The sequence below is a fragment of the Rhinolophus ferrumequinum genome, chromosome 24, assembly GCF_004115265.2.
Source record: "Rhinolophus ferrumequinum isolate MPI-CBG mRhiFer1 chromosome 24, mRhiFer1_v1.p, whole genome shotgun sequence".
In the NCBI taxonomy this organism is placed as follows: Eukaryota; Metazoa; Chordata; class Mammalia; order Chiroptera; family Rhinolophidae; genus Rhinolophus; species Rhinolophus ferrumequinum.
This window is the reverse complement of record NC_046307.1, coordinates 13,725,475-13,747,744: the sequence shown is the minus strand read 5'-3', so window position 1 is coordinate 13,747,744 and position 22,270 is coordinate 13,725,475. Positions and strand designations below refer to the sequence as shown.

Here is a 22,270-nt window from a genome sequence, read left to right as displayed (position 1 = left end):
TTTCTAGAAAGACCTGCCTTTCTGTATATAAAAAAGCAGCACTGACCCACCTTGTTTTCGAACATCTTCTACTGCAGCCACAAGCTCCTCCTTGAGAAACTGGCTCTCCTTTGCAATTTTATCCCCCTTCTCCAAGAAATTCTCAGTTGCTTGTTCAACAGATGCAGCCAAAACATGGGCCTTCTTAGAACGACCTCTCTTCTTATTGGAGGGCCCCTTACTGTTGGTGTTTACCAGAGTCGTAACCTAAAAGTTTCATTTTTAAAAATTGAACTGCAGTTAATTAAAATGAAAATAACAGAGACTACCATCTTTAAAGATAGCACAAGTAAATTATTCATCACAAAATGAAACATCACATTTATGAGAGTCCACCAAGCATTAACAAATAAAACAAATAATATACAACTCTCTTCATATTAGATATATGGCAATGATACCCTATTTTTAGTTTCCAAAATAATTTAGCTATCTGCATGTGTAAGAAATATGATAAATATTTTAATTCTTCAAACATAATCATTAGGTTTTTAGTTTCATTTTATCGATTAAAAACTTATTAGAAACAAGTTAGACATCTCTACTATATTTCATCAAGTAGTTCCAGAAGGAGGTCAACAATGAACTTAGCTTTAGCTGGAGCTCACATTTTCCCCCTATTTTCAATCTGTGCAAAATGTTTTAGGACAACTTACTTCTGAAATCTTCTCAGTTTATTCACACAAATCTCAGCAATTAATTAGTAAAGGCCCTTAAAAAGAAAGGAACGACCGCCCAAAGTAGCCTCCTGTGGCGATGTTTTAAGTCCCAGAACACGAACCATCATAAATACGTATAATACCAAATGACCTGCAGGCTGAAGATGACTAAAGATTTGTTATCAGTATGATGTGCAGGTCTACTGAGATCTGCAGCCGACAGGCTACAAGAAAGTACATGCTCCCAAGTCTCACCACACACTCCTATACATATTTTTAAAATTGTGTGTGTGTAAGTGTGAGTGTGAGAGTGTGTGTGTGTAATACTACTTTATACTTACCATTTGGAAGGGAGCTTTTAAGATAGCACATGCCACCACATTTCATTTTCTCTCACACACATACACGCACACTAGTAAACTGTGCCAAAACACTAAAAATGCACAGCTAGTTGCTAACAGTTAATGAAATGTCATCACATTGTGCTATTTGTATTTGTAACAGAACATACCAAACCTATACCCTCAAATTAAATTACCTGCTAACAGACAATGAAAGGTGTGTTAAACAGGGTGAAGAGACTCAACAGTCAAGGCTCCATATCCACGTCTTCCTTGGCTATACCTCCCAAGGAAAGAGTGACGCCAAGAAAATGTCTGCAAAGTGCAAACATTTGAAAAGTTGCACTGCATACCACTAGCCCCTATTATCGCCAGTAAGGCTGAAGAAAACAGCAGCAACTAAAGGGTTGTTTCTAAAGGGTTAATAAATCCATACATCAATATTTAATTATTACTGAAGCCACATCATGAAGTACTATCAACCTAATCTCAACCGCTCAAGTTAAGCCTTTGAACTAAATAACCCGTGCTCTGTGTTTGTTACCCAGACCTACTGCTATGGAACGTATTACAACTATGTATTCGTTTTCAGATTCTTACCTGTGTAACAAGAGGTTCCAACAGTCTTTCAACTGCCAGAGTCCTGATCTCTAGACTTTTGGGGTCCCATTTGAAGTTTATGTTGCCTGTGTGGACAGCAGTCATTTCTGAAAGAGACACAAAAAGCCAAAAGTCAAACACAAACATAAAATATGTAACAAATCTCCTACTTAAGGACTTTTGTTGTATCAGGAAAGCTACATGCACCTTAAGATGAAAACATTGTTACCAGCCTGCACATGAGGGCCCATTAACTCTTCCAACCTCTTAAGATTTCTAGTTTACAAACATTAGGGGCACTATAAGAGGGCTTCCCAAACACACAGAGCTTTTTTTCCCTTTGGGCTTCCCTGCACCAAGACATTTCTACTTCCAGTTTTTCCACATCGACTTAGAAGCAGGATGAAAAGCTCAAAGTGAATGAAGACTAATACAGAAGATTCTGATTTTTCTTACTCCACAACATTTATAGTACAGTATTATCTAAACGGTACACCTCACTTCATTTCTTGATGGATTGTTAGAGAACATCTTGCTTTATTCTATTAAAACAAGGCTTCAGTCTGCTGCCCTCTGCATCTATAGCTACTAACAGTCACAGCCAGAAGAAATTTCAAGTTGCACTTAGTCAAATATCACTGTATCAGTGTCAAGTTAAACTTCCATTAGAGGGTTTAAGATTAACTAAAGGAAAAGACTTCAGTAAAATACCAAGCAGTTCGTATTTGCTTCTAAAAGTAGTGCCTTCAATTCAACTTATAGAATTCCATGCTAAAGGAAAAATCAAGGTGCATGTAAAAACTTGGATATAATGATGTTCACAACAGCACTGTATACAATCATTAAAAATTGGAAACTATCTAAATTTCAAACAACAGATCACTGAATACTGTGCTGCTCTTAAAAAACAAAGTCAAAATTTAGAAAAAAAAAACAAAACACAATGTTCTCACTGCCCAAGTCTATAAATGCCATTCCCACTAAAGGGAATCAGGGCTTCTCAAAAAAGACAAGAAAAAGGCTGATTCCAGGTCAGAGATATCCTACTCAGTACAGAGATATCCTACTGTACTGAGATATCCTAGGATAGATATCCATCTATCCTAAAGCAAAGAAGGGCACAAAGACTAACAAGATCATACCAAAAAGACTCAGGAACAAAGGGCCCCATTGGCTAACTTTGCAACAAGCTGAATATCAAGAACAATGACTGTAACTATGATAGACAGACAGACAGACAGACATAGAAAGACGGACATCGTATGACCACAGGGAACCTCAAAAGAAAAGAGGGTAGGGAGGGAATTTCTTTACCATGAATGTGTATCATAACTGATTCAGGTGAGGAGTATCAACGAATGTTACCACCATTAGGTAAAAGGCTATTGGGGACAGCAATTTGTAAGGCACCAAAGTATCACTTGACAGGTTACTTACCGGTTACAAAGGGGGCAAGATATACCTTTACAACATTGAGATCCAATCGTCACCCCCTAAACAAATAACTAACCTATTAGCTATTGCTAATAATGAGACACACGATATTATGTCTCCTAATATGATGAAATATGAAGTATCCCATATTATCTATAAAGTATTCTTAATGAAAAAAGTTTTAAATATTTTTCAAAAGTTTTAAATGTTACTATAAACTGAGCAAAGATAGTTGTGCAACAACAACATTAAATTAAATGTTTAACCCCAGTCTAATGAAGCCTCTACCTTTTTCAATGTCATGGATTCCTTTGGCCTATAGACCAGCCTGCCAATACAAACATAATGTGAGACACCTATGTAATTTAAATTTTTCTAACAGCCACATTAAAAAAGTAAAAAGAAAATGATCAAATTAATTTCAACACTATATTTTAACACAATATAGCCAAATTATCATTTCAATATATAATCAGTATTTTAAAAAATTATTAGAGATATTTTACCTAAGTGCTTAGTGTTCGAAAGCTAGGATGTGTTTTATACTTGGGGCACATTTAAATGCCAATGAGCCACATCGAGTGCTCAGTGGCCACATGTGGCTAGTTACTTCTGTATTGGACAGTGCAGCTCCAGCCCTTTTCTCGGAACATTTTTTAAATGCGTGAAATACAATTCAAAAGATTATAAAGGAAACACATGTATTAAATTTCAGTTATCACAATACTTTATAAACAAATGTGTAATACAGCAATATATTTGCTTCATTATTAATATTACATAAGAAGTCTGATAACTACTTCAAATTAATAAACATGCACATTTTTTTCAAGATATAATTATTGTAGATATGAAAAGCACCGCGATTCCTACTGGTGACAAAGTTACAGGTGCAACTGAAAACTGTAGTTTGTTGTCTACATTAATATAAAAGGAAATGCTAAATTCCTATTAATGGTAAAAACAAAGACAAAATTTTTCTAATGCAAATTCACTGCAGGTTAAGAAACCTAACCTAGACTGAATTTCGAATTTATAGAAAGTTGATGTTTATAGGAGATACAGACCACGATGAAGAAACAGACAACTCCAGATTGTAGGGCATTCTACCAAAACAATCAGACTAACTAACTCTTCAGGGTCAATATTTGGGGGGAGGGGGTCGAAGGACTATTATAGACTAAAAAGCCCAGGAGACATAAAAATCTAATGCAATACATGCACCATGTTTGGAGCCTGGTTTGAAACAAAGAGCTATTAAGACGTCTGTAGGAAAATTGGATAAATTTTAATATTTATTAAATATTATATGATATGGAATTACTGCTCAATTTCATAGATGTGATCATGAAACTGTGGCTATGTAGAAAAATGACTATTTTTAGGAGATGCATGCTGAAATATTTTGGGGGAAAGTGTCAAAATGTCTGCAACTTTCAAATGGTTCAGAAAAAGTAAAAATATATACATAGAGAGATCAAGGAATTATTTAAAAATACTCATATTGTTAAATCCAGGTGGAGGACATGTGAAACGGGTATTCACAGATTTATTCTTTCAGTTTCCTTGTATACCTGAAATTTCTCATTTTAAAAAATGGGGGAAATGTTGCAAAAGTTGATGAGTAAATGTTCGAAATGCATACTACTAAAGATCGACTTACTTCATATAGAATATGAAGCATAACTGCAGGGCATAAAAAAGATATCTGGATATATAAACCAAAAAATTAATAATAATGATGTTATCTCTAAAAGTTGGGGATTATAGGTGGTTTTAACATTCTTTTGGCCTAACTGTATTTTTTGATATTATAAAATTACACAGGTATTTATAAAGTCATTTCTATTAAAAAAAAAAAGAATATTTTACAAGATGTAAGGAGGCTAATACAGTCAAACGGTATGCCTGATCATCACTTAACAACTTTGAACTTGTTTTCTCACTTATAAAATAAGACTCATTACCTTCAGAGTGCTTTTGTGGAGATTAAATTAAATAAATTTAATCTGATGAATAAAATTAGATCCACTGAATAAAATGATAATCATGAGTCCATGCTAATATGATTAAAGAAGGAAAAGTTCTTCCATACAAAGGAAACCAACTAATAAATGTAGAATAAATAATGCATTTAGAAAAACAAAAATCTCCATTTAGGCTACGTAGTAATTAATTCAGGCAAGATCCTTGAAGAATGCCTAACCGAGTGAAAGTTAACTAAGAAACTGAATATTTATAGTCCCATGGTAACTCCCACGAGATTATTTACAGATTACAAAGGAGGGGAATACAGTAACTGCACAGTGGAGAAACCTGGCAGATACCACCTTACCCAAATGATCAAAATCAACATCCTCAATAATGAGACAAATTGACATCAGGTAGCTATGCAGTGAGAAAAAATACATCACTTTCTTTGGCATTTCCTACCAAAATTATACAACGTCAATCTCATGATGAGGAAACGTCAAACAAACTCAAAATGAGAAATATTCTACAAAATAACTGGTTGTAGTCTTCAAAAATGTCAAGGTAAGGAAAACAGACTGAAAATTCTTCCAGACTAAAGGAGGCTAAAAAGATATGACAACTAAATGCAGTAATTCTGGACTGAAATCGTACTGGAAGGAAAAAATATTGAGACAATTGAGAAAAGTTGAAAACAGATTATGAATTAGATAATAGAATGGTATTAATGTTAAATTTTCAAATTTCCATCATTATATTGTAGTTAATGTCCTTGTTTCATGTGATGAGCATAATGTCTGCAACTTACTCTCACGTAGTTCAGAAAAAAATAATGTATTAAATATATGTATATAAACAGAGAGAAATGGAAAGTGTGAGGGAGAATTGGAGGGAGAAGAAAGGGAGGAAGTGAGAGAGAAGAGGAACAAGGAGGAGTGAAATGGAAAGAAAGGATAGGAAGAGAAGAGATAGAGTGAGAGTGGTAGGAGCAGAGGGGAAGGGAGGAAGAAGTAGAGAGGAAGGAAAAGGGAGGGAAGACGAGAGGGAGGAGACAGAGGGAGAGGAGAGAGAGAAATGTCTTGAAATGTGACTAGAGTGGCTGAGAAATTGATTTTTAAAATTTTATTTCATTTCAATTAATGTCACATAGCCACTAGTGACTATCTTATCAAACAGCACAGTCCTAGATGCTCCACAGAAAGTGCCATCAAACACCCAATTCTGTATTAAATGACGACCAGGACAAGACAGAGAGCAGGTCTGTGACTGGTCCACTCTTGACAATTTTAATATAAAAATGTCTCCCATAAATGTATGCTTGAGGCACAAATAGGTGGACCCCTTTAAATACCGCGGAAAATGTCAGTGCAGGCATCATCGAACATTCCACCAAGACTTAGTTTAAGCATCAAAAAATTTTAGAGTCACTGGAGATGGGGACCAAAAGGAATTTGGATTTGCTTGATCTGGAAACACAGAATACTGGTTCCCAGGAGATTTGTTTCATTGCAAGTGGGCAAATACGCTCGCTACCCTCATGTCAGGCTGATACTTTGGTTTTTAAAGGTTATTTGTCCACTAAACTAATCAGCCCAAGTCAGTCAACTTTAGAAGATGGAGTGCTCTGGATTGCTAAAGTGCTAATAACAGCTCGAGCAAAGGTCACCAAATGTCACAGATAAGACAGTTCAGAAAGAATACTTTGCCCCGTAGATTCTGCATTCCTATATCCTAGCATTCCATAGGCACTGCATCAGCACAAATATAACAGAAATCCTTTCGAGCGTTGGAGAGGGAAGGAGCCAGAGATAAGTGAAGCTAACTGCAAGCAGACATGTGATCACACTTGTATTTTTATTATTAAACAAATACAATATACAATTCGCTTTCCCAAAGAAATACACTCTGCCACTTTTTCTTGAAATAGAAAGATTTCGTGAAAAACAGGAGCCCAGGGGAAGGGCAGTTAGCCCACCCACTGCCTGGGAAAAGTACTAGGCCTGAGGACGTGGTAACTTTTGAAAACCAGCAAATCAAGGTCCAAACAGCACACACATGCATTCCTACTGCTTTAGAACCTACAGTTCAGGCCCACTTTACCTACATGAGCAAAACTGGGAACCAAGATGGGAGTACTGGTTTGAGAGATGGGGTCTCAGGCCACAGGGAAGCTGTGGAGAAGGAAGGCTAAAGATATCTGAAGAGGAAAGAGGGAGGAAGTCACCCAAGGTGAGCCTGCAAAGACTAGGCAGGGCCAGTCAGGGGAAAAAAAAGGTTGGGGGTGAGGGAGAAGTCTGACACTTGGAGAAAAACTCCATGTTTCCCTGAAAATAAGACCTAGCCAGACCATCAGCTCTAACGCGTCTTTTGGAGCAAAACTTAATATAAGACTCGCTATTATACTGTATTACCCGGTCTTACCGGGTCTTATATTAATTTTTGTTCCAAAACACGCATTGCAGCTGATGGTCCGGTTAGGTCTTATTTTCGGGGAAACACGGTAAATTGCCAATGACACCTGACTCTCTGGGTCTGGGAAGACACTAGGAAGGGGCCAGGAAAGCATGTGCCCAACCATCCATCACCTCTATGCAATCTTTATCATGCAAACCTAGGGTGAGCAGATCATCCGATTTTTACAGAGATGCAGACTTTTACATGAAATCACCCAACTTGAACGTTAGCAACTAGTTCTAGAAAAACTGTACCATTGTGCAGGAAAAGCAAACGTGTCTGAGTACTATGTCTACTTTGTTACAAGTCGCCACTTTACAACCACTGAACAAGATTCTCCCCGAAAATCCCTTCCAGGTCTACATTCCAGAACTCCATGTCCTCTTAAGTAACTCAGGTCTCTGCGGAGGTCTCCAGCCTCACCCACAAAAATTCACCAGACGCAGGCTCCCACTCAAGCTGTTAAAGCAAAGGACTCAATCACTCACTAACACTGAGAAACGTGAAATATACTGACACTTGAAAATTGAGCACCCATTCAGCGTGTTTTCAAGACTTTTCAATAACCATGATGGACGCTGCCTGCCTCGTGCAACATCGTTAATCAAAGGCCCTGCTGAGAGTGACACCTAATGTTATTAAACTATACTACGGAGTTGAGTAACACTCCTGGTGATCCCAACCCTAAAAAGATTTCAAAAAGTAAAGGAGAGTCCTTAAAATCTAATGAGAACATGTTGCCTGAAAAGAACATGGCTTCTGGTACCAGCTTCGTCACTAACTTATTACCTGACCTTGAGCAAGTCACCTCACTTCTCTGGAGCCTCACTTTTCTCATCTATAAAATACAGGGGTTTGTATTCTAAGTTCCAAGTCCTTCCAGCCCTGAAATTCTAGTATTCCCTTTCATCTATATTTTCTCTCCAATGGCCTCTGAATTGTTTTATTAAATGTAATTAATTTTACCCAGGTTTAGCCTGTGGTCTTCCTAGCTATATTTTAAGTTTAAGGATAACTATGTTTATGCTTCTTTATGTCACTTAAGTCACTGGCAACAAAGGTGCTTTATACGGAGCAGACACAGTATTAGTTGAACTGAATTTATGCAACCTGATTTTAAAATATTTACAAGCCTACCAAGACAAAGCTCCTGCCTTAATCTTCGTCATATCTTCTGCTTCTCTACAATTAATGGTATTGTTTAGAGGAGCTAAACAAATAAGTTTTAAACTCATGGCAGTTTCTAAGTTTTCCAATTAACTTACAGAGCACTGTTTCACAAGATCTATGGCAAAACCTACTACAGCTAGCCAACCTTAATGAATTACAGCAACCTTCGGTTTTTCCAGGAGGGATCACGCTTAGTGGAACTAAATAAAAAGTTAAACTGTAGTCTTCATTACCTTATAAACCTCAATCCTGGCTATAAAGCAGAAGTTCACTATAAATTCAGACAGGGGCAGAGATGTAGGTGTTTGAGTAGCAATCTTTATGACAGAAAGAGAAGGAAAGAAACAACAAGCAGAAAATAAAAGCCTGGCTCCATCAGAACGAGGCTGATTGCTGGCCAACGGCCTCTCTCGTGCAAAGAGCTACGTCCCTTCTCCAAAGACATTAAACGTTCATTTACAACAGAACCGCCACATCACTCTTAACATGTGTCTGCTCCAAAGCTTTCCAATATCCTCACCCAGCTACTCAATGCCAATTTTTTTTTTTAACAGCAAGGTTAAGTTAATGCAATGTTAGGATGGTTCATTTAAATGCAAATCAGGAAATTTAGAAATTAGAAGTACTCCCAGTGATGTTAACTGTGACACTGGACAAGATATAGGGGGGTGGGTTACTAGCCATCACAAGGTGCAAGGCTGCCCCTGCACTGAGCAGTTAGTTAACAGAGCTGTGGGAATCTCAACTCTCAAATCTCCCAGTAACTGTCAAAAAAACCAAGGTAACCTTTATAATTAAGACTCCCTGACACCTGTCTATTTTACTAAATCCTCCCACGAGCCTGTCATCTTCGTTGGGGACTAGGGGAGGAGAGAAAAAAGGGTAAGAAAATAAGAGGCATAAAAACACACGTTCCATGTAAACAAAAAGAAAACTTGTGGGTTTTTTCCCAAAACTGCAGTCTCTTTCTAATCACAAGCACAATATCATTATCCACAAAAATGCTTAGCCCTGGTCAAACCTGAGAGCCAAGACATAATCAGAGTAGTAAAAAGTTTCCCATCTACTGCAGAGTACCTGGATTCCATAAACCACCATCGTATGTGATCAACTCATCATATATTATACATTTTATATCAAGCCCTTATACGGCACACAGCAGAAGTTGCTACTCTCCTTCCAGGTATATATACAGCTCTATGAGAAAAAACACACTTGGCTAGATATTTATTATTTTTTAGATTATTATAATTATTTATTATGATTATAATTATTTTTAAAGATTGTAATTATTTTTAATCATGATAAAACATTTAATCATTCTCATTTTGTTCCTTTTCTTATTTTCTTGAGGCAATGGGGAAACACAGGGACAGTCAAATGAAAGAACTACCGTGCCACAAGCATCAGGAGACACAATGATTACCAAAAACATTAAGCAAAGGACAAAAGGTAAACCTAAAGTTCAGTCAGCCATTTAGCCACTCAATCAGCAAATATAATACCATATGAGTGCCTTCTCCATACAGGTACTATTCCAGACAGCACAGAGCAAGACCAAAAAACTCTGTCTTCATAAAACATACACTGGAGTAACGGCATAAACAAATAAGACAACATCAGTGCTAGGAAGAAAATTAAGCAGGGTAATAGCAATGGAATTATGTAGGGTCCTTTGAGGGCCCTTCTGTCGTGATAACATTTGAACTGAAATCTGAAAGTCAAGGAAGAGCCAGTCAAGTGAGTACCTACCATATTTCCCCAAAAATAAGACCTAGCCGGACAATCAGCTCTAATGCGTCTTATTAATTAATAAGCAAATATTAATAAAATTAATATAAGACCCGGTCTTATGTAATATAATATAAGACCGGGTCTTATATTAATATTTGCTCCAAAAGACGCATTAGAGCTGATTGTCCGGCTAGGTCTTATTTTTGGGGAAACGCGGTATCTAGGAGAAGAGCATTGCAGGAGGAGGTAACAGAGACAGGGCTGCATCTTCTAGGACTTAGAATAAGAGAAGACTAATAAGACTAGAGCGCAGAGTAAGAGGTGAGCGATCAAGTGAAGAAGAAACAAAAACCCCAGTGCTGCTGTGTGACTGCAGTGAGGACGGGATATCTCTGTCCGTTTATGCAGCCTCCACCCCACGTGGCTGAGACCATTAACAATGGACGTGTGGAGCAGCAAGCTGCACCAAGCCCTCCTAACAGACAACTGATTATGGTTGCACAGGAAGTCCGTTTCCATAAGAAACTGGATGACTCCGGTCTGATACGCAAAAATGAAACCAGCATCTGGGCTGGAGGCACAAGAGAAAAGAGAGACAAAGAAAGGGAAAATAGGTTTTTGTCTTAGAACAATGAGACTAAAAGGCAGAGAAACTTGAAGACAGCTGAGAAGCCCACAGGAAGAAGAGGACTGTACTTTTCTTGGAGAGCCGGAGAAAAGATGCCTGCACCTGACTAAAGCCTAAGAAGTTACCCAGATGGAGTGAGAAAATGAGAAAACAAGAAAGAATTGTCTCTAAAACTTGTATTGTAGTATTTACCTTTGACGACCTATTTTGTCATTCATTCATTTGTCAATGACTGACTGGTTACCGCGTCCCAGGACACAGAGACTAATTAGAAATCCCTACCAGATCATCACAGCAACTAGTGACTAAGTACAAAAGGAAAGAGGTACCTTTACAATAGAGAAATCTAGCAGACGCCACTAATCAAGTGTCTCCGCTTAGCCTCCCCAGCAGTGAACAACCCGACAAGAGCTGCAATGCCCTGAGCACGTGTACTAGTACACCGTCACATACTATGTCGTGTTCTTGCCGAAAGTGGGACAATTAGGCAAATCCAAACTGTAAAACATTTACAACACTGGACCTAAACTCTTCAAAAGTGTCAATGTAATGGGGAAAACAAACAAACTAGAAATAAAAACTCGACTTGACATCTAAATGCAGTATGTGATCTTTCCCTGATACCTGGATTTTAAAAGGACTATAAAGGACATCACTGGGACAACGGGTGGAATTTAGTATGAATATGGACTGTGCATGAGATCAGTACTTCTGGGAATCCTGTGAAATGGCAAATTCTGATTCAGCAGGTCTAGGTTAGGACATGAGAGTCTGCATTCCTTACAAGCTCCCAGGGAAAGCAGACACTGGTTCTTAGACCACTCTTTAAATACATAATATTTAATTTAATGTAGTAACATTAAATTAAATAATGTTACTACAGCAATGTAAAATTGCTTCTGTAACATTGTAGTTATGTAAAGGCAATGTCATTATTCTTAGGAGTTACATGCTGAAGAACTCAAACGTGAAGTACCCTGATATCTACAGTTTACTCTCAACTACCTCAGAAAAAAAGTTTATATAGAGTAATTGAGCAACTTTGAAAATGTTAACAATTGATGAATCTAACTGAATTGATGAATCAAGTACTCCTTGTACTACCCATTCCGCTTTTCTGTACATTTAAAGATTTTCAAAATAAAAAGTTGGGCAGGGGGATGCTCAGTCTGGACAGAAAAAGTTACAGTACAACAGCAAGCATGAAGCTGTAAAATGCCCCATCAGTGCACCAGAGGAGCACGCCGGCTGGGGCTCCCAACTGGCCAGTGAGTCCTCACTGAAGATCTGATGCACGGGATGGCGGAGTGGGGGGGACAGCTGTTTCAGGCTGTGCAAAGGGACAATGACACCAGAGAACTTTAGCACCTTCCAAGAACCACAAATATGAGTGGAAAATAGAAGATGGATAGTGAATAACAGAAGACAAGGCTGAAAGATAAGCACAGAAATTAAGAAAGCATTAGAGGTTTGCACTTTATCTTTCCTAACTCACAAATATTTTGGCCCCATCCTATTCTGTTTGTAATAGTTACTTAAGAAACCTTGAACCGCCACGCCAAAGAAAAGACAAAGGAACAAGCCCTCTTATACTTACCACAGTGAAGGCCCAGCGTGGCCAGCAAGTGCCTTCCCAGAGTGGCGTTTCCCCAATCTACAGGGCTTCACACACACAACTGCACAGCGCAGTTCCTCAAACTCCACAGACCCCACAGCAAGCATTTCCCTCCCAACCTATTGCCCCAGGTCCACTGACCAAGGCCCCGCCTAGGCCTCCTTCCTTTCTCTTCCCTCCCCATCCCCGGCACCTCATTGAAGAGCTCACTCTACTAACCCTTTCTGTTCTCAGAGCTCTCGGCCTCGGTTCTGGTTTAAACTATACAGGAGTCTTCTCATTTCCAGTCGTTCCCAAGAGAGCCCACGTTATCGGCATAGGGTCAACTCCTCTCTAAAAAAACTTGGGATTGTTTCCACACAGGCAAGACGAAGCTGCAACTCCCACAAACAAACCTGACCCGCCATAGCCTGTCAGCCTCTGCCCCTGCCTCCACCCCATGAAACTCTTCTCCAGTGCACCTGCATGTCTCCTTTATACAACCCCTTTCCTCTCCCCAAAACACCCTTCCAGACTTGTCCACCTTCCTTCAAGACTCACACAAACGCCCTGTGCTTCCACAGAAAGAGCTGTGCCCTTTGCGGGAACAGTGCGGTTCTCTCTTACAGCACATGCCACAGGCACTGCCTCAGTGAAACTGAGAGCTCCTTTGAGCAGAGGGACATGGCTTTTTTGACCATGGTACCTTTCATCTCATAACATTCTATAAATGATTAACTGGATTGGCTCAAATGTTTCACACATCTGGAAGGAAATTAAGAAATGTCTCTCTTGTTATAGATTAACAAAAATGGGTATAGATTCGTACATATCAGTGATATTACTCAGGCTAATCCCTTTAGTTTGTAAACTTCCTGAGATGAGCCATGGAGACTCACACCTTCCTACCATCTCCCCCAGCACCTGCTTTGAAAGGCAGACTTATAAGAAGTGTATGGTATTTAACTGAACCCTTCCCACTGCAGGTAAGATACAGCAAACTAAACAGTACCTTATCCCCCAATTCATAAAGACACTCAGAAAACACCACATCTTTCCCTGGTCACAATGATCCTAAAGCAGCTTAAATTTCTCTTCCAGGGTTGCCATCTTCCTCTTCCTCGAGTTTCCCCCCTCCTCCCAAGGTATCGAGCTCACATTTCACTTAGCTACTTCTCTGCAAAATGACAGGTTTCTAAAGATACACTTCAAAGTCAGTCCAGAGCTTTTCTGAGAACATGATGACCCCAGGTCCAAGGAAGCAAAAAAATGATAACAGATGATTATGAAAAACCTTTGCCAATTTCAAGATATCCCAGGAATAGAAAATCCCCACGAACACTGACTCGTCCGTTATAGTAACTTACCCTTTCAGCTTCTGCCTTATTCACTGAACGATCATTTTTCACGAACCATGATTAAGAGTCTGGGCTAATATTGAAATATTTAACATTATGAAATATTCAGTGTTCCATGAGAATGGTAACACTGCATCTTTGCTTGGAAAGAAAGCTGGTATCAGAGCTGCACGGGCCAAATGGACTATTAACAAAGGCTCCTGTCTTCCTGTCGCCTGAAATGGGCCACACTGAATGCGTTTTCTGAATTACAATGGCACTTTTAAGTTTCAAGAACAGTCTGAAAATAATAATAATAATTTAAAAAAAATAGTATGCAGTCTGACCTAGTTAATGAACCAGTACAGGATTATGTAACCTGATAATTAACCAGGCTTCCCACTCCCATCTTCAATACAAGATGTCAAACACTAACAAGATAAAATAAAGCAGAGCAATAAAACATTTTCAAAATACAATTGATGATTCTTATTTACGACAATATTTGATAATAAAATCTCAGAACAGGAAAACGAGGGAAACTCACAGCTCAATATAATGAAACGGAATCACCAATACAATTCAGGGAAAAACTAGCCTTTAAATTAGCAATTAAAGAAGACTAGTTGGTTAACACTAAGATTAAACTGGATTAAATTATTCATTACAAAATTTTAACTCAAATGGTAAATTTTTTCTTCTGTAAAGCCCTTGAAGTCTTTTTAAAAAATTCTTACAGAAGAAAATTTTAATAACTTCCATAATATAATTTCCTCTCTTCTTTTACTATAATGGGAACATGGAACAGATAACAAGAAATTTTTAAAATCACACTACCCATATAATACTTGTTCCAAATGATCAAATCTTTCTTACAAATATTTAGAGTAATACTCGAAGTTGCCTTTCGAACTCTATTTACATTATATTTACAGTTAACTACAGTAACCAAACTTGGAGCCAGTGAAAAAGCACAAATTACATCCCAATCAAAAAGTGGGGTTGATAGATGACAGTCCATCAACAAGTAAATAGAAATGCACGCTAATTTCAAGCTCCATTAGAAGAAACGGAGTTGGGGCATACTTGTACATGAAGAAGAAAAAGTTTGGTAGTTATGAAAAAGACTACAGCAGAAAATAATGAACATTTAGAGGCTCCAACAGAGAAAGGGCAATGTTGAAGTTTTATTTTGAAGTGTGGTTATTTCTGCACACTTTGAACTTTCAATAATGGATAAATTTAGTATAGTGCTCTTGCAAGTGAGCAAACAGCATGAGACAGGGCAAATCAAGCCAGACTATCCACTTCCCCACGATGTCCCACCTGTTCAACCCACACCCACAACGTGGGGGCTGCACAAGCAACCCCCTCCAGGTCTGGACACAAGCACACCGGCACGGGGCAAATTTTAGGAACTGTTGCTCTGAGACTCTCCCATGTGCCTCATGGGTTTAGCTTTATTCTTAAGAGAAAACAAAAGGTACTAATACAACTGAAATCCTCCAAATGTACAGTATACCCAAAATTCCCTTAAGACTTCTAAGGGTGTGGCTTTGCAGTCACTTCTGAGAAAAAATGAGTTGGGCTGGGAAAGCAGAAAGGATCACTGATTTAACATTTTTCACTATTTGTTTATCTCTATATAAACAACTAGCAAAAATATATTTTTTGAATGAATTTAATTTTCAACTGCTCATTTTCTCCACTTTTTATATGCAGCAAAATTCACTCTGGTGTACTAGTCTATGCATTTTGACAACAAACTCAGTTGTGTGATTACCTCCACAATCAAGATTTAGAAGTTAAATGACTATTTTCACAACAGCATGTACATATGACTAAACCACAGAATACAAATGTACAAAATATTATTAGCCTCAAGAGTTAATTTGGCATGAACTTAATTAACTACAATAATCAAAACACTGTGGTGTTGGCATAAAGAAAGACATAGAGACCAACACAACAGAATACAGCCCAGAAACACACCCTCACATATATAGCCAAGTGATTTTTGTTACAGGTGTCAAGATCATTCAATGAGGTAAGGACAGTCTTTTCAACAAATGGTGCTGAGAAAACTATAAATTCACATGTAAAAGAATGAAGTTAGACCATTACCTAGTATCATATACAAACATTAATTTAAAATGGATCAAAAACCTGAATGTTAAGAACTAAAACTATAAAATTCTTAGAAGAAAACATAGGGCAAAAGTTACATGACATTGGATTTGGCAATGATTTCTTAGCTATGACACCAATGGCACAGGTAACCAAAGAAAAAAATAGACAGATTGAACTTCACCAAAATAAAAATGTATGAGTATCAAAGGAGATTATCAACAGAGTAAATAGGCAGCCCAGAGAACGGAAGAAAATATTTGCAAATCATATATGTGATAAGGGATTAATATCCAGAATAGAGAACTCCTAAAACTCAACAATCAAAAAACCAAACAACCGGATGATGTGCAAAGGATTTGAACAGACCTTTCTCCAGAGATATACGAATAGCCAATAGACACATAAAAATATACTCAACATCACTAATCATTAGAGAAATGCAAGTCAAAACTACTCATTAGAAGGGCTATTATAAAAAAAAATAGAAAATATGTGTTGGCAAGGATGTGAAGAAATTAGAACCATTGTGCACTGCTGGAAGGAAGGTAAAATGGTAGGCCACTGTGGAAAACAGTATCGCAGTTCCTCAAACAATTAAAAACAAATTTACCACATAATCCAGCAATTCCATTTCTGGGTATATACCCAAAAGAATGGCAAGCAGGGTCTCAGAGAGGTATTTGTACACCCGTGTTCTAGCAGCATTGCTGAGAGTAGCTAAAACACTGCAATGCAAGTAAGTGTTCATCAACAAATGAACGGATAAGCAAAATGTGGTGTACAGATACAATAAAAAATTATTCAGCCTTAAAAAGGAAGGAAATTTGCACATATGCTACAAACATAGATACATCTTGAGAACATTGCACTAAGTAAAATAAGTCAGGCACAAAAAGACAAATACTGTATGAGTCCACTTCTATGGGGTACCCACAGCAGTCAGAGACAGAAAGTAGAACGGTGGTTGCCAAAGGCTCGGGTAAGGGGGAATGCGGGTCGAGTTCTCGTTAAATAGGTAGTTTTAGTTTTGCAAGATGAAGACTTCTGGAGATGGATAGTGGTGATGATTGCACAACAACATCAATGTGCTTAATACGACTGTACTGTACACTTAAAAATGGGTAAGATGGTAAATTTTATGTGTATTATATCACCAAAAAAAATTAAGAAAAAAAGAAGGAAATTCTGGCACAAGCTTCAACATGGATGAACCTTAAAGACATTAGACTACGAGAAATAAGCCAGACACGAAAGAAAAGTATATGATTCTCCTTTTATAAGGTACCTACTATTGGCAAATTCATAGAGAAAGAAAGTACTGATAGAACAGAGGACACCAGAGAGTGGGGAGAGAGGAGGGTGGGGAGTTATTGTTTAATGGGTACAGAGTTCCTACTTAGGACGACAAAAAGTTCTGAAAATAGAGAGTGATGACGGTTGCACAACACTGTAAATGTACATAATGCCACTGAACTGAACACTTGAAAATGGTGAAAATGGTAAATTTTATGTTCTGTATATTTAACCACAATAAAAAAATTTTGTTTTTAAAGTATAGTAAACCTTTTCCCCCAGGAATTCCACTTCTAAGAAGTTATACTAAAAAAGTAATCAAGGATGGGAAAAAGATTTAGCTACAAACTAAAGCAGCTCCAGAAGCAAAATAAATGTCCAACAGAGGACTGATTAAAGAAGCCACATAATGGAAAAGGACAGGATCATTAATAGGCTATGTTAGCGTTGTGCAATTAATCATATTTCATCAATTCTGAAGCACAGACATTTCACATTTTTAAGTCTCTAAAACATGAATGTCTTCCAATTGACAGCATTTCCTAGTTTATTTGGCAATGTTTCTTTTTTCTTAGTGGTACATACAGGTCAATCTTACTCCTATTAGTAGAAATGTTCAAGTTATGATCAGTGGACAGATTACAAAAGAGCCCACAAAGTGAAATATCGTTTTCATAAAAGTTATATGTAGTTAACATACATGCCTAGAAAAAAGATTAGAGGATATACCAAAATATTAAGTGTTTATCCCTAGGTGACATAAATAGGAGATTTTTACAAAAAAAGCTTTAATAAACTGGGAGTAAAGCCATGCCTCCCACCCACATCAACCTGGTACAAGCTTACATATATAAGTACATCTACTATAACTAATTCAGTATTTATTGAATAGTATCTGCTATGGGTTTAGAAATAAGTCAGATATCACAGAAAACAAGAAAATACAAAAGAGTGTAATTGCCTTGAAGAAGCTCAGCACCTGGCAAAAGAATTTATGATCTAGAAGAATCTTAAGGAAGGTAAACCAGCAACTTAATGCTACTTAAATAGTGAACTAGTTCACTGGTTTTATTCATAAGACAACCCACTTAATATCGGTAAAAATATCTCCTGTCCAGCACTCCATAATTGAAAGAATTAGCATTTTATCACATTAGAAGTTAAAATAAATATTCTTTATAAATCATCTTATTCATTACACAGATGACAAAGTTCAAATTCTAAACTCTCAGCTGGGACTCATAAGATTAAAAACTCCTAAAAGCACATTATGATAATTCATCAGGTAACAGACACATAATCCAATGACAAATTAGCAATAGCGTAAGACACCCTACCACATAACTCTTTATTGTTTATTATGACCTTTCAAGAATTACATTTTTAAAAAATTCTCTCCCCAGGTCTTCCTTGCTTACCATGTGCTTGATCACTGTGCTGGAGGGTAAAGTGGCTACAATAGTAACTTAGTTCTTGTCCTCATGGTATCTACAATCTACAGTTCAGCTGGGGAGACACACACACACACACACACACACACACACACACACACGAAAAGCTCCATGACAGTGGATATGGTGATGATTTCTTAGATATGACACCAAAAGCACAGGCAACAAAAAGAAAAAAATAGATAAACTGGACTCGATCAAATATAAAATTTCTGTGCATCAAAGGTCATTATCAACAGGGTAAAAAGATAACCCATAAAATGGGAGAAAATATTTGCAAATCGTATAGCTGATGAGGGATTAATATCCAGAGTATATAAAGAACTCCTACAATTTAACAACAAAAAACAAACAGTCCAATTAAAATAGACAAAGGACTTGAACAGAAATTTCTTCAAAGAAAATATAAACGACCAATAATGAAGTAAAGATGCTCAACATCACTAATCATCAGAGAAATGCAAATCAAAACCACACTGAAATATCAGCTCACATCCATTAGGGTGACTATCACTTAAGGAAAAAAAAAGCTTTTTTAGCGCCATCTGTTAGCGGGCCAGCCTCCTGCTCACCTCCTTCCTCAGGCGCTGGCCACCAATATTTGTCATTCTTACAACATAGCAGACATTGACAACAAAGAACAGTCTGAACTTGATTAGGATTTGGATGATGTGGAAGACGTAGAAGAAAAAGAAACTGATGAAGAAACAAAAATCAAAGTGTGTCAGCTGACTGTTCAGATGAAGCAAAATCCTCAGATTCTTGCAGCCCCCCAAGAAAGACGTGATGGTCTGGTGGAAATACCAACAGGTTACGTTGAAAGCTTGCCTAGGGTGGTGAAAAGGCAAGTGAATGCTCTCAAAACCCTTCAAGTTAAATGTGCACCCATAGAAGCCAAGTTCTATCAGAAAGTTCATGATCTTGAAAGAAAGTATGCCATTCTCTACCAGCCTTTATCTTATTTGATAAGCGATTTGAGATCATTAATGCAATGTATGAATCTACAAAAGAAGAATGTCAATGGAAACCAGATGAGGAAGATGAAATTTCGGAAGAGCTGAAAGAAAAGACCAAGACTGAAGACAACAAAAAGGATGAAGAAAAAGAAGACCCCAAGGGAATTCCTGAACTTTGGATGACTGTTTTTAAGAATGTTGACTTGCTCAGTGAAATGGTTCAGAACATGATAAACCTATTCTGAAGCACTTAACAGGTATTAAAGTGAAGTTCTCAGATGCTGCCCAGCCTATGAGTTTGGTCTTAGAATTTCACTTTGAACCCAACGAATATTTCACAAATGAGGTGCTGACAAAGACACATAGGATGAGGTCGGAACCGGATGATTCTGACCCTTATTCTTTTGATGGACCAGAAATTATGGGTTGTACAGGGTGCCAGATAGATTGGAAAAAGGGGAAGAATGTCAGTTTAAAAACAACTAAAAAGAAGCAGAAACACAAGGGACGTGGGACAATTCATACTGTGACCAAAACAGTATGCAATGACTCATTTTTTTGCCCCTCCTAAAGTTCCTGAGTGGGGATCTGGATGACGAGGCTGTGGTTATCCTCGTTGCAGACTTTGAAACTGGTCACTTTTTACGTGAGCATATAATGCTAAAATCAGTGTTGTACTTTACTGGAGAAGCTATTAAAGAAGATGATGATGAGTATGATGAAGAAGGTGAAGACGACGACAACAAAAATAATCCGACTATGGCTCAAGAAGGATCAAAACCCAGCAGAGTGCAAGCAGCAGTGAAGCAGGATGGATGTGGCTTGCGGTAACCTGCACGGGTCTACCTTCTGCTTCCCTGGAAAGGATGAATTTTCATCATTTAACAAGCCTATTTCAAGTTTGTTGTTGCTGTTTGTTTGCTTGCTTGTTTTTGTTTTTGCAGCCTAAAATAAAAATGTCAAATATTAAAACATATTTTTCAAATGGAAAATAAATGTTGGTGAGGATGTGGAGAGAAACTGGAACCCTTATATATTGCTGGTAACAATGTAAAATGATACAGTCACTGTGGAGAACAGTATGACAGTTCCTCAAAAAATTAAAAATAAATTTACCATATAATCCAGCAATTCCACTTTAGGGTATATACCCAAAAGAATTAAAAGCTGGGACAGACACATATTTGTACACCCATGTTCACAGCAGCCTCATTCACAATAGTCAAAAAGTAGAAGCAACCCAAGTGTCCACCAACAGTTAAAGGAATAGCCTTCAAAAGAAATTCTGACAAATGCTACAACATGAGTGAACCTTACAGGTATTATGCTAAGTAAAATAAGCCAGTCGCAAAAGAATAAATACTGTATTGTTCCACTTATTTGAGGTAACTAAAGTAGTCAAATTCAAAGAGTAAGAAAGTACAAAGGTGGTTGCCTGGGGGCTCGGGGACGGGGAATAAGAGTTATTGTTTAATGACTTTCAGTCTGGGAAAAGAGTTTCAGTTTGGGAAAATGAAAAAAGTTCTGGATGTGGATGGTAGTGATTGGTTGCACCATAACGTGAATGTACTTGATGCAATGGAAGTATACACACAAAAATAGTTAAAATGGTAAATTTTGTTACGTATATTTTACCACATACACACACACACAAAAACAACCCCAGGATATACATGATTAAGAATGTCATAATCAGGTGCAAATTTTTTAATTTCAGATAAATTGACGATCACTTTCAGCAACAATGGCCAAGGCCTCCATGGAAAAAGCATGTTACTCTGCCCTCAGATATGGGCAGCATTCGCGTCAGTGAAGGATGGAACATCCCAGTACACAGGTCTGGCAAATGCAGAGGACAAGTAGCAACAACAGTAGAAAATATGGCTGACAAAGGAAGTTAGGGCCAGAATGTAGAAAGCCATGTATGCCAATCTAAGAGTCTGACCAATGCAGCAACGAGATAGCAGTAAGTTTCTCAAACCAGAGTTTTGCTTATATGTAAAACACTGGATGGTGGAGTGGAACATAGGAAGAAATTCACGTAACTTTGGCAAAGACTTATTGAGCAACCATAATGTTCTGGATTCCCAGATTAACAACTGAAGGGAGTGGAAGGGCACAAAATAAAAGGGACAACAATGGGTTCCTGGAGTACTGGTAATTTTCTATTTCTTAATCTGGATGGCAGATATGGGTGGTATTCACTCAAATAATTCATTAAGCAGGTACCCATGATTTGAGCACTTTTCTATATATATGCTATATTTTCATTCTCTCAGCTGGAAGTCATCCATAGAAATATTTACCAAACAGTATAAAAGATGCAATCACAGAATTTGTACAAGGTATCCAAGAAGCACTGAGATCCAAGAGAAAACCAAGAGGCATGACATCTAAGGAGGTTTTTAAAGAATACATGAGTTTGTCATGGGGGCGGCCAGTTGGCTGTTAGTTAGAGTGCAGTGCTCATAGCACCCAG

The 22,270-nt window shown here is 37.7% G+C and overlaps 1 protein-coding gene and 1 pseudogene across 3 annotated transcripts in view; one reads left to right on the top strand and one right to left on the bottom strand.

Annotated features, from left to right (window-relative positions):
• CTNNA1 (catenin alpha 1) overlaps positions 1 to 22,270 on the bottom strand; it is a 229,159-nt gene that overhangs the window by 131,726 nt on the left and 75,163 nt on the right. For all 3 annotated transcript variants that reach the window (XM_033095903.1, XM_033095902.1, XM_033095901.1), the window contains exons 2-3: positions 1,640 to 1,746; positions 51 to 246 (exon numbers count right to left, since the gene is read on the bottom strand). In XM_033095903.1, the coding sequence (XP_032951794.1) occupies positions 51 to 246; positions 1,640 to 1,744 (301 nt within the window). In that variant the 5' untranslated portion in view covers positions 1,745 to 1,746. The remainder of the gene's footprint in view (positions 1 to 50; positions 247 to 1,639; positions 1,747 to 22,270) is intronic.
• Positions 16,228 to 20,596, top strand: LOC117017068 (nucleosome assembly protein 1-like 1; annotated as a pseudogene).